At 38.6% G+C, this 13,954-nt stretch overlaps 1 protein-coding gene across 21 annotated transcripts in view; it reads left to right on the top strand.

The window, feature by feature from the left end:
* The window catches only part of ARPP21 (cAMP regulated phosphoprotein 21), a 170,932-nt gene that overhangs the window by 86,493 nt on the left and 70,485 nt on the right, over positions 1–13,954 (top strand). For all 21 annotated transcript variants that reach the window (XR_007355060.2, XR_012667159.1, XR_012667160.1 and 18 more), the window contains 2 exons: positions 5,127–5,356; positions 13,225–13,455. Coding sequence is in view for 18 of the 21 variants with exons in the window: in XM_048838972.2 (XP_048694929.1) it covers positions 5,127–5,356; positions 13,225–13,455 (461 nt within the window). In the remaining 3 variants the exon portion in view is untranslated. The remainder of the gene's footprint in view (positions 1–5,126; positions 5,357–13,224; positions 13,456–13,954) is intronic.

The following is a 13,954-nucleotide window of genomic DNA, read 5'->3' as shown; positions in this document are numbered from 1 at the left end:
GGAACAGGGTGCACACTAATAACAAGGGAGGATAAATAGGGAAGGGTAGAGTTTATATATGCCTTTGAAGTTAGTGACAGGAAGTTTAAATTTGATTAAATAGAGGGGAAGCTGATGGAGGGGTTTGCAGAGGGAAGTGACATGTTCAAATCAGTGCGTAAGTAGGAAGCTAACAGGTGTAATATGGGCTGAAGAGAGGCAATGTGTTTGTTTGGGTGGCCTGAAAGAGGAAGGATGTGACAAATGCCTCAATAAGGAAATTAATTATGGGGATGTGGGTTGGGAGGATGATGGGGGAAGGACAGATCCTGGAGATATTGAGGAGGAAACGGGTGGGATTTGGGTATGGCCTGGATATGTGAGCTAAGGGAAAGGAAGAAGTCAAAAGTAATCCTTTGATTCACACGCTGTAGATTATAAAGCAAGAAGGGAACAGTGAGATCATTTGGTCAGACTTCCTGGATAACACAGGCTGCAGAACTTCCCTGAATTAATTCCTATTTGAGCTACAGCATGTCTTTTAGAAAGACATCCGGTCTTGATTTAAAATGTTCCTGTGATAGAGAACCCATCACAGCTCTTGGTAAATCATTGCCATGATTAATTACCCTCACTGTTAAAAATGTATGCCTTATTTCCAGTCTAAATACGTCAAGCTTCAACATCCAGCAACTGGATCTTGTTATACATTTCTCTGATAAATTAAGAGCCCTCTATTATCAAACTTCTCCTCATTTAGGTATTTATAGAAAGTGATTAAGTCACTCCTTAATCTTCTCTTTGTTAAGCTAAACAGACTCAGCTCCTTGAGTCTATGGCTAGCATGTTTTTCAATCCTTTAATTATTCTTGTGGCTCTTCTTTGAACTCTTCAGTTTATCAACATCCTTCTTGACTTGTGGATACCAAAACTGGACAGAGTATTCCAGTAGCACTTGCACCAATGCATACCAGAGGTAATATAACTTCCCTGTTTTTGCTCAATATTGCCCTGGTTTATACATGCAAGAATGGCATTGGCTTTTTTGACCACAGAGTCGCACTGAGAGATCATATACAGTTGATTATCCATTATGAATAAGGCCCTACCAAATTCATGACCATGAAAAATGCATCATGGACCATGAAATCTGGTCTTTTGTGTGCTTTTACCCTATACTATACAGATTTAATGGGGGAGACCAGCATTTCTCAAATTGGGGATCCTGCCCAAAAGGGAGTTGCAGGGGGTTGGGTGGGGGGGGGGTCAAAAGGTTATTTTAGGGGGGTTGTGGTATTGCCACCCTTACTTCTGTGCTGCCTTCAGAGAGTGGCAGCTGCTGACTGAACGCCCAGTACAGAAGTAAGGGTGGCAATATCACACCATGCCATTCTTATTTCTGTGCTGCTGCTGGCGGCGGCTCTGCCTTCAGAGCTGGGATCCCGGTCAGCAGCTGCCACTCTCCAGCTGCCCAGCTCTGAAGGCAGCACCGCTGCCAGCAGTAGCGCAGAAGTAAGGGTAGCAGAACTGCAATCTCCCCATCCCCAATAACCTTGCAACACCCACACCCACAAAATCTCTTTTTGGTTAGGACCCCTACAATTACAACACTGTGGAATTTCAGATTTAAATAGCTGAAATAATGAAATTTACTATTTTTAAAATCCTATGACTGTGAAATTGACCAAAGTGGACCGTGAATTTGGTAGGGCCCTAATTATGACATCCAAACCCTTTCCAGAGTCACTACTTCTCAGGATAGAGTCTCCCATCCTGTAAATAATGCCTACATTATTTGTTCCTAGATGTATGAATTTACATTGGCCATATTAAAAAGCATATTATTTGCTTGTTCCCAGTTTACCAAGCAATCCAGATCACTGTATCAGTGACCCTGTCCCTTTCATTGTTTACGACCCTGCCCGCCACCCGCCAATCTGCTGTCATCTGCAGTAATTTTGTCAGTAATAATTTTGTCTTCTTCCAGATAATTGATAAAAATGTTAAATAGTGTAGGGCTAAGAACCAATCACTGCAGGACACCAGTAGAGACACTGGATGATGATTCCCAGTTTACCTTTCAGTTAGCCAATTATTAATCTGTTAATTAATGTGCCATGATAATTTTGTATCTTTCTAATTTCTTAATCAGTGTCATGTGATGCTAAGTCAAATTCCTTTCAGACATCTAAATATATGAAATCAACACTATGACCTTTATTAACCAAACTTGTATTCTCATCCAAAAAGACATCGTTAGTCTGATAAGATTTTTTTTTTCCAAAAACACACGTTGATAGCATTAATTATATGACCCTCCTTTGATTCTTTATTAATCATGTCCCATATCAGCTGTTCCATTATTTTTCCAGGGATCAGTGTCAGGCTGACAGGCCTATAATAAACTAGGTCATCCCATTTGCTCTTTTTAAATATTGGCACAACATTAGCTTTTTTCTAGTCTTTGGAAGCTTATACAATGTTCCAGCTGATATGGGACATGATTAATAAAGAATCAAAACTTATTGAAAATCAACATTAATGGTCCAGAGAACACTTGAGCCAGGTCTTTCAAAACTCTTGGATGCAAGTTATCCAGATGCAAGTTTAAAATTTCTAGCATTAGTAGCTGCTGTAGCATCTTCCTTATTTACTGTTTGAATGGAAAGTACTGCATCGTCATCTTGCTTTTTCCCAAATACAGAACATGAATCAGACCACATCATCTTGCTTTTTCTCAGATACAGAACATGAATATTTATTGAGCACATCTACCTTTTCTGCAATATTATTAACACTTCTACCATTGCATCTAGTAATGGACAAATATCATTGTTGGGATTCCTTTTATTTCTAATATACTTTAAAAAACTACTTCTTAGTGTCCTTAACTCTGCTGGCCATCCGTTTCTATTTATGTCCTTTTGCTTCCCTTGTCAGTTTTCTACAATTCCTAGCTTTTGATTTATATTCATTGCTATCAACTTCCCTGTATTCTATGTTATATATGTTATAGCTGCTTCACTCTCCCTCTATGGCAGGTTGGTTTTTAACCAGCGAAGCCTTCTTTCTCAATATATGGCTTTTTGTGCATCTAGTAAAACGTTTCTGAACAGTTCCCAATTATCAGTCAGATATTTCTGTTTAAATTCTGTCTCCCAACTGATCGGTTCATAATTGTTTTCAGGTTTATGAAATTAACTCTTTTAAAGCACCAAGTGTAATATGTTATGGGTTTGGACGATATTCTATATTTGCACATTATAAATGTGATCAAGTCATGATCACTTGTACCTAAACTACCACTAATTTTAAGTTTTGTGATCAGTTCCTCTTTATCTGTCAAGATGATGTCTTGATATAGAATGCCCCCATTTTGAATGCAATACTTTCTAAGTTAGGAAATTGTTATTTATACAATTTAGAAATTCCAAGGATATTTTAGTGCTGGCAGCCTAAGACCTCCAGCATATATCACTCAAATTGAAGTTCCCCATGATCCCCTATTCTCTACTGTGATTTGATGGTGTGTAGCAGACACCAGCTAGTGCTCTTTATCTGTTAGAATGCAGATCTATAAGTATACAAGAATATTTGTTTCTGAGTTGTCAGTAACTTGGAAATAAATAATGCCATTTTGACATAGTGCCATTCTCACACCCTTTTTGCCCACATGATCCTTCTTAAGTAGGTTATAGCCAGTGATTTTAACATTCCGATCATGCAAATCTTCCCAGCAGATTTCAGTAATACAATCTGAGTTGAATTTATGCATATAAAAGTTCGTCTTCTGCTGAGGTGGAGGCCATCCTGTACTGCCCTCTCTCCACACAGAAGATGGACCAATGTTACACAAAACCAAAACTTTCTGCTTTACACCATTTACCTAACCAGGAGTTCAGTTACAGGAACTTTTGCCTTCTTTCCTTTGTGGGATGCAAAGAATCTCCAGGAAGATCACTTGAACGTTCTTCTCCGTTATCATCCCCGAAGTCACCTATAATCTGTGAGGTATCCCGTAAAGCAGTGTGGTTATTGCTGATATGTACCCCATCACCATTGGTCCTTGCCCGCTGACTTTAGAAGCCTTTCCAGTCTTAAGGTCACATCTTATGCCTTGGCTCTGAGAAAACAGCACATCATCATGCTTATGTCCAGTCTTGTGTGAGTGACAGGGAAAATAGAGGTATTGTCACCACTTTCACAGAATCACTTGGAGTAGTGATGGTCCAATATAGTTGTCTCAATTTTGGACAGATTTGTGTTTTCTCTCACAGGTTGTTTTGTTTTTAAGGACAGGTTAGCTTGAGAACTGTCATTTTTCAGACAATAAAGTCCCAATCCTGTAAGATGCCAAGTTTTACCTGCAACATGACAAATGCCCTTGGTTCCAATGAAATTGTGAGCTGAGGATATTCAGCATCTTACAGCATCAGGCAGGGTTTTTTAAAATGGGTTTACATTTTGCAATTTTTTTCCCTACAGGTGCTACAGAGCAATATTCTCTCTGACCTGCATGATGGATTCCTAAAGTCCATACAGGAGTATGGAAATCCTGTTGCTGTCAATGGGAATTCTATACATGTAGAGTTAGCAGAATATTGCAGAACTGAAAAGATAGTTTTGCCCAGAATTTGAATCCAAAAGATTGTATTGTTTAAATGATTCTACTGCAGCTTTTGTAATTTTGCTTTTCAGTTTTTCATTTACATTATATATATATTTTTTGTTGTGTGTTCACGATGTGGTGATGTAAGGGGAAGATTGTTTTATTCAACTGCTGAATCTCTAAATATGATATGATATTATCTCCATTTTTTCCCTGTAATTCAGAGTCAATGAAGAAGGCTAGCACTTTTTATGTAAAACATTTGTCAGATGCATGTGTAATTCTTCTGATGTCTACGTTTCTGATGAAGTGATATATACACACACACATACAAAGTGATAAGTGTTATATACAAAGAAAGGTATGGCCGTGTTTATATGTCGAGCCAGGTTCCATTTTCCGTTAGACTCATAAATCCAGAATCATCCCATTTACTTCAGTGGATTTACTCCAGTGTTACACCATTGTGACCAAAAGCAGAATTTGGCCAATACGTTTGTCATTTTTATGCATCTTTGTTTTTCTGATGGTGCTCTAGGGGTAACAGAGATAGCACAGGGAAGGCATCTGGCAGCCGGCAAAGCAGTACAGAGAACGAAATGAAATGGACAGACCACCAGAGGCCATGGAGCAGCACAGATTCCGACAGCTCCAATCGCAATTTAAAGCCAGCCATAACAAAGACAGCAAGTTTTGGTGGAATAACTGTTCTGACAAGAGGAGAAAGCTCATCAAGTAACAGGAGTACCGGCAAACTGTGTAAAACAGGTAGCTACTATTGTATTGGGTTCATACTGTTTGTGTGTCTGCCATGAGAAATAAGTATGATTGTGTTTTTCTGCAGCCATTCTGTATTAAGAATTACAAGTAGAGTATGTACTTACTGCAAGTACTGCATATGTGTGCATGTTTGTATATTGTAGGTGGGTCTCGAGTGTTTAATTTTTAAATATGAATCACAAATCCTGATAGCTTGGGGTGAGAAGCCTATGCAAAGTGGATTTGTGTATTCATTGTTCTTCATGGCACAATACTTGTGTTTATTCTTTTTGCATGCTGTATGCCATTGCTGTGGATTAGAAGATGATAGTCCTTTCTGGCAAAGAAAACCCCCTTTTTTTTGGGTATTGCACAGAGAATTGAATGTTGTAAAACTTGGCCCCACTCAAAAATCCAAAGCCCTTTTTCTGAAACGCAGACCTCTGAAGTGGCCATCTGCTTCTCAGACTGGAGCCTCTGCAGATAGTCTGCTGCCAGTCTGCCTCGTTCATGTTGAATCACATAGTATAATGGAAGCTAATGCAAATTTTGGATTCTGAAATGTTTTCATTTTATATTGTAGCTCCAATTAAATGAAATGACAATTTGAGAAACATGTTCTCCTGCTTTTGTGTTTACCTTTCACAGTTATATAACTTAAAAGTGAGTCATGGTGCATTGGTCCACATAACTCCAAACCATGCCATTTAGCTCTTTTATATGTTTTATATTTATGTATAAATGTGTAATATAAATAATCAGCCCATCAGATTCCTTCCTCAGTTTGGGTCATGTGATAAACACAATACAATCCCAATAGCAATCAATACTTAGCACTTAGTGCTTTTCAGCTTCAAAGTGCTTTACAGACCTTTAGTTAATTAACCCCAATTCATCAGACCTCGGTTAGCCAAACATCACTTATCTCCCCTGAGGTTGTACTATATTCTTTTCTGCACTTCGGGTGCCATGTCCAGGAGCACAGTGGAGATCTGTCAGAAAGCCCATCTGACTGGTGGAAGGAGTCTGCATTTTAGCATCTCCATGGTCTAAAGTACAGTGAAGAGTTTTGGCCATGTCTACCTATCTACCAGTTTTAAAGGAGCAACACTAGTTTGAATGCAGTCCCTTTAAAACTTGCTGGTCATAAAGCTGGCTGGGAACCTGAGATACATTTTTATAAGCCCCTGGTTTCAGGTGGCTTTTAAAACCTGTGGCAGGTGAAGGTTGTGCTTTTTATGGGCCAGATCCTGAGATTCTTGTTCAGTTTTTCTCTGTTCTTATCTCTAGGTAAAATTCCTCTGAATTATGAATTGAATATAACCTGTATAAAGACCTCAGAATCTGGCCCAATATAGTCATACATATCTAGATAGTATCTGGCCCTGTATAGTCATGCATATGTAGTTAGTATCTGTGGGAGCTCCATTGCTTCAGTCGTGCTTTAATGACTTTGAAAATACTTGCCACATTCTCAGCCTGTGTGAATGATAAATGCATTGTACAGTGCTGCACACACTATATTGTGAGCCTGATCCTCAGATAGATCCAAGGACTTCAGTAGATTTTTGCATCTTTTTTAGAATCGAGCCCAATCTGCATAAATTAATGTTGCTCAGTGTAATCTGTAGTACAGTTCTGTGTTGACTGCATTTCTCTGCAGCAGTATGCTGCAGAGACACACAGCACTTGAACAGAGTCAGGGAAATCCAGTTTGGTGGATTTGGACCCATGCTAACTGCAAAAGATTTAATAGTTTAAATAGCCTTTAGTGGTGAAATCATTCCTATCAAATGATGCACTTACAAAAACAAAATCCCAGAGGAGCTCTAATAATTTTAAATATATCTGCACCATATATTCACTAAATCCCCACTTTCAAATGACAGCTCTTATAACACATTTAAAACACGTCAGTAGTATTAAAATACCATGTTCTTTGCAGAGTGATTAGGTATTGTAAGTGCTTTGGAGGTTTTAGGTTTTTAAAAAAAAATTTCTAAGTGTTTCAATTTGAAAGCTTGTCAAGCCACAGGAAAGGAAAAAGAAACGACATAAAAAAGTGGGGGGAAAGAGCAATATTGGATGTCAAAACAAACTCTCACTTTCAAAACCACGATATAAAGTGAAGCTGTCAGTCACCCTGGGAAAGTCAGGGGAAATAAGGCTACAGGGAAAAAAGATTCAGATGTTATCGTTGAAGTGTTATTTTATGGCAATATGGCAGCTGAGAATGACCATTCCAAAAAATGGAAAAGTTCACCTTAGTATATTGCTGTCTCACCCCCAAACAACACTATGTGGATTCATGCAACTGTCAGAGCCTGCATACACTATTGGCCTATTGACTAGCTGATTAAAACTTTATTTTTACCACTTGATGTAGTGATATTCGCCATGGCATTTTCAGTATTCTGTAATCTAATCTTTGGGAGTACTACTAATATTGCTTACAGCTTACTCCTGGGGGGAATTCTGTGCTAAAAAAATTTAAAAATTCTGCTCACAATATTTTAAAATTCTGCATACTTTATTTGTCAAAATAACATAATGTAAACACTCCAGTTTCAATGTTGGTAATTTATTTCATAATACCTGTCAACAAGTATGTCAACAATACAGACAGCAGCAAAAAAGATTCCTCCAGGAGTAGAGCATTAAAGAAACCCCTACAACAATCCAGTTCCAGTTGCAGGGTGCTATAGGGGGCTGGATGGGTGCCCCCAGACAACAGCCCCCCCTTTCCCCACAGAGCCCAGCCATAGGACAGCCCCAGACACCAGCACCCCCAGAGCCTTAACTCCCCCCAACTTCTTTACTGTCCAGTCAGGGGACATGGTGTGGTGCGTCCCTGCCCTTCCTCCCACTTTGTCAGAGCTGGGTCTCCCAGGCCCTCTCTGGTCCCCGGGAGAATGGGCGCTGCAGAGTCCAGAAGCCCCTAGTGGTGATCAGAAATTCTGCAGGGGAAACAGGAAATTCTATGAAATTCTGCATTGCAGAGTGGCACAGAATTCCCCCAGGAGTAATCGCTAAATGCTGTTGTTCAGCAAACATTTAAGGCTTTATTCTGTGTTTCTATCGATGCAGGTAGCACATTTTCATTTATGTACAATATACAAGAAGCCAGCTTGCATTCAGTGATAGGTCACACAGTTCATCATCAACTAAAAGAAGATAAAAGGTCAAAGGACTGGTGAGCATTAAGCAAGACTGCATGACAGTCATCCTGATGCCATAACAGTGTTATCAACCAAATAACTTCAACTGGAAAAATATCAAGATTTTAATTAAATCTAGTGTGTGCTCAGAGATAATTGGAGAAAATATGCAATAGTATAATAGCAGCCAACAATAGTTCAGTGTCCTGATTGGTCTAATTTCTGGTTATTGGCTTGGTGTGGGGTTGGCTGAATGGCGTTTAGTAATATACAGGGGGGTCAAGCTAGAAGATCTGATGGTCCCTTCTGGCCTTCCTTTTACTCTCTTTTCTGTATCGCTTCAGACATCTGGTCCCACCTTACATAGGACACAGAACATGCCCTTCTCTGTGCTCCATTGCGCAAAAAAAAAAAAATCAGCAGAGAAATGATGGTGCTGTACTCTCAGAATGAAATGAGCTGCTCTAAATCCATGACATGGCTGACTTCCCTTTTTACTGTTCATTGCATACTGTGCTTGTGACACTTGCTAAAAAAAATCCATTTTAATTTAAAAGCACAGTTTGTATGTTGCAAATACCATGTTACCTGTTGCTTATATATTATGAAGCATAATGTATATTGAGAGAGAAATTATTCGAGCTATTCATCGATACTGTGGGGGTAGGGAGGAGGAGTTAGTAATTCAACAAATTACTCATGCCGCATTCCTGCAATTTATGATATCATCCACATCTTCAGTTGGTTTAGACTTCCATACTATAAATTACTTCTTTTCAGGATTGTCTAAGCATGCATATTTGTGGTGAAATGGATGTCCTTGCATGTGGATGTGTCTATCCTAGAAATTCAGCTCCCATCCATACTTGTGATGGCAAAATGTGACTCTTAGTATGATGACAACCTTTTCCTTTACTGTTTACAATCATTTTTATTTAAGTCATAATAAAAGAAAACCAAGCATGCATTCTATCTATATCTATATATATGTAGCATATTAATTAAGTAAGAATTGGCTATTAATAGGAAGACATAAACCAAATCTATCTTTAGCTTCCTTCTTTATGGTGCAAAGTTTCGATTTTACACTAGTACAGGATAAACACTGGTTGAAATCTATTTCTTCCCCTCCTCCATTTACAAACAGTTGGCTGTATTCCAATCATTTGAGTAAATTTGTAGTGCCAATTAACTTCATTGGAGCTACTCCAGACTTCCACTATTATAAGTGGGATCAAAAATCGAATCCAGGTTGTTGAGTGCTCTTTATAGGTCCTGCAGGGCAAATACAATCTATGCTGCAGGCATTTAAAAACATTAACCATTTTGATAAAGAATCCTGTATGTTATGATTTAGCAGCCTGGTTTTGGAACTAGATTTCTGCTTCTTTATGATTTGCTCGAGTCAAGGTGATGTGGTAAATGTTTCCCCTAATAAACTCGGGAGTGAAGATGTGTGGGCACCTGCAAGCCTACCATGCTGAAGCATCATTCCTCTTTCCAGAAATGCAAGCTGCAGACAGGTATCGCTTTTACAGCAAGCAGCACTTAAATACCAAAGTGATAAAAGTGATATAAAAACGAATGATGATTAGGTGGAACAAATTTTTAAAACTAGCAAATCAATTTTTCTGGTACTGTGAAAATGTATCTAAGAGGATGGTACTTACAAAAATGATGAGCAATGTGTCCCTGCTGAGAAATTGGCCCCTTAAGTCAAGTTATGATGGATAATTATATGGGCCAGCTGGTAAGGAAGGGAGTATTTTTCACTGTTTATAGAGATATGTTTGAAGGATGTAAACAACAAGGAGGTAGAAGAATTAATTAGGCTTGTCCAAGAGGTGAAATTAAGAACACAGAGATGAAACCAAGCAAAGGAAAATTTAAGTTGAACATTGGCGGGGGGGAGGAGTTCAAATGGTAAGATCAAATGAACTGTGAAATAGTCACTCAGGGAAACTGGAGGGGAGCCTCGTTGTGTGGGTCATTTAAAACCAGGTGTATGGAGAAAGCTGCCAGGTTTTCTCTTCAGACTCCCCCCTCCCCACCCCTCCAAAACAGAAACTGCTAGATTTTTTTCCTGTTTCTTCCCCATTGCCATTACTTTTTGAACTTCAATATCATTGTGAGCTACGTTTAAGAACATAATTCATCCAAATATATGTTAATAAGGAAGTGATTGGAACATCTAGCTTCTCTTTATGCCCATTATGAAATCTTATGCTTTTTGATAGTTCTATAAACATTTTTAAAAGGGAATTGTATAAAGGTGAATTCATTGATGATTGGCAAGAGTTGGATCAGTAAGGTCTGGTTTGCTAGAATCTCAAAACTTCTGGATGGTGGTCAGGTCATCTGATAACATGATTCCATCTAAGGTTGATGAGTTAGTATTATTTTTCCAGTCTTCAGAATGTTCAAATTATTAGATGGTTGTTTTTCATTCTAACTGTAGTAAATGTGAAAGCTATTGACCAATACAGCAAAAGGGAAATAATTTTTATTTATTACCAAACATCAGTTTTTGAATTTAACTGACCCAGGATGGCTAGCGTTGAATGAAATGAAAGGAAATAATTCATTGTAATGAAGAAATAATGAAAATAGATAAGGCTTAGAGAGTGTTATGTAAATATGCTCAAGAGTTGGTAAGTAAAAATATTGGAATGGATTAATGCTCTTTTCCAAAGGTTCAGAAATTTTGTTTGTTTGTTCAAGATCGGTTGTGCCGCTGAATGAAACTATTGAGGTAGAAGAGCAGATCACTGATGATCCTGCAAGTGAGCCAATTTAAATACCATCATCTTAATTGAAATGTAGCAGTCACAATATCTTAAGTGCTTGTTCCAAGCCTGTTCCAGGAGTTCTTCAATATCAACTTAATACAGGAGAACTCTCTATTCTTCTACACTCCCAAAATGGTAAAGCTCAATCTGTGATTATGTCATAAAAACTTCTGAAAGACACAGACCTGAACTTCATAAAAAAAGTTTGTCTTCTTTTACGTGAACCATATTGCCTTCAATGTAGCACAAAACAAGCAATTTAAAGAATCCTGATTGGGGCCTGTGGGCATCACTTAAATGTTTGTTAGTAATAATAAAGAAATCTCTTGATTCACTTTCTTTGATAGAGACCTCCCAATAGTTTTCACATTACAGATCCATTATGAGATACTAAAAGGGGGGGGGGGAGAGAAGAAAAACGTAAAGCAAGAACTAGAAGAAAGAATCAACACTGAAATGAATGCAAGGTGGCTATATATGGGAAAAGCTCTGATAATTTCTACATATTCTATTCAAAGAAAAATACATTCCTGCTTAATTCTGTTGAAGCTACATCTGAAAAAACCTAAATGAGCAGAATATTGTCTTCAAGCTGCTGAATGTGCCATCCAAGAATTCTCCCATCCAAGGAGATAAAATGAAAGAACTTCTCAGGAGTAAACATCCTAAATTTCTGATGTATAGTTTCTCAACAAACTGTATAAACCTTTGTTGGGAAAGGAATAGCTGGCACAGTCTCAGAATACATAGTGGAAATTCTTCTACAACCTCCATTAGCCTCTTGGTTAGTTGGTTGATTGATTGATCTACTGATTTGAAAAGAGGGGGTTTTGTGCTCCTGCAGTCCAATGAAAGTCACTGGAATCTTCAGAAAGATTGTTTCTTTCTTTGCATTCAGTTATGCATGTTGAAACTTGCTGTGAGCATGAAGATGACCTTGATGAAAACGTAACTCAGATTTTACACAACAGGGACTCCACAGAGGCGCCCTATATTTACAAAAGCTACTGCAGGGAGATTTGACCGATTACATGCTGTTACTACCTCTGCTGCAGTTTCAGTGAAAAACTGGCCTGGTCTAATTACCAACAAAGAAATGGATCCAGGCAAGAACAACACTGAAAAATGATTCAGGGAAGCTATGGAACCTAGTACTAAGCCCACATGATTGATCCCAAATGTAAAAGCTATATAGGAGGAAAATGCTGATGGAACATAATCCTGAATTCTTTTCTTCGTTCCCTTTGTAGAGTTGAAATTGCAGATCCAAATTTGTTTGTGAAGGAGGTTGTGTATGTTTGTGGTATCAAAATGTTGGAAAATTGTCTAAGTAAAATCATAAAAGATTGGACAGTTGTATTCAGAACATTGTAAATTTTTAAACCACCTGCACTCTAGTCATCTGAGCTTCACTGGGCTGTGTTTTACCATATTTGTATTGGCTTGAAGCTTTTTAACAGGCTAGGTACTGAAAAAGCAAATAAGTTGCTAAAAGTATAACTGTATCTAGCAGTGAATACGGAAGACTGGTTAGTAAGACTAGTTAGTAAGCTGTGTATTCAATTGGTGGTGTCTTGTGGTTTTGCGTATGGAATTGTAAACTTTGTCCTTTTGGGCAGAGTGTGCGTGTCTTTTATGAATGATTAAACATGACTGTAAAGAAAATCGAATAGCATGTATTCTATTACTGGTTCATTATCTTTTTTATGGAGGGGTAGACTTTTCAGGTTGGGCTGAATCACAATAGTCCTGCTTAAAACTGAGCTTGCTGGAGAGTGTATTATCATAAGGAACCATCAGCCCTGAGGGGTTAGAGGGCTGATTATGTACTAAATGCTTTACATCTTTAAAAAGTTTCATTCAGTGTAAGTTACAGCTTGAATGGAGGGTCTGAACTTCCTTCATAACTGAGATTCTGTATCTCTTTCAGGTTCAGAGTCTTCCAGCAGCGCTGGCTCCTCAGGATCACTGTCACGAACACATCAGCCTCTCCAAAGTGCATCCATTGTCCCTGGAGTGACAGCCAGCCCTTCAGGCAATGTTTCCTATACAGAGAATGGGATGAATGGCCAGGTAGCACCAAGCAACACCAGCTATATCATACTTCCACTTGAAGCTGCAGGGATACCACCTGGCAGTATCCTCCTCAATCCACACACAGGTCAGTCTGATGTTCTTCCATCTTACACTGCTTTTTAGGGAACACTGCCAACAGCATCATGTGTTAAAAATAGAGTGACAGGTTTCAGAGTAACAGCCGTGTTAGTCTGTATTCGCAAAAAGAAAAGGAGGACTTGTGGCACCTTAGCGACTAACCAGTTTATTTGAGCATGAGCTAAGGTGCCACAAGTACTCCTTTTCTTTTTAAAAATAGAATGTTACCAGTACCTGGAAACGCAGCAGCTGCTAGCCGTGATTTATTAGTGGGGAAATATCTACTTTGGTTTGGAAATCAGATTTGTTTGCGTGTTTTTACAGTGGTGAGAAAATATGTGATGGCTTTGCAAAGACGCTGCCGCATAGCTGATAGGAGACAATAAGAAACCATTTTAATGTTATTGCATAGGATTCCGCTATAAAATAAGGCCCCAATCTTGCAGGGTGCTGAACGCTGTCAGTTCCCATTGGCTTCCCACTGGGGCTGCAATGGAGAGCTCTCA

The sequence above is a fragment of the Caretta caretta genome, chromosome 2 (assembly GCF_965140235.1).
Source record: "Caretta caretta isolate rCarCar2 chromosome 2, rCarCar1.hap1, whole genome shotgun sequence".
Taxonomy (NCBI): domain Eukaryota; kingdom Metazoa; phylum Chordata; order Testudines; family Cheloniidae; genus Caretta; species Caretta caretta.
Note: the sequence above shows the minus strand (reverse complement) of the source record. Positions and strands in the feature narration are given on the sequence as shown.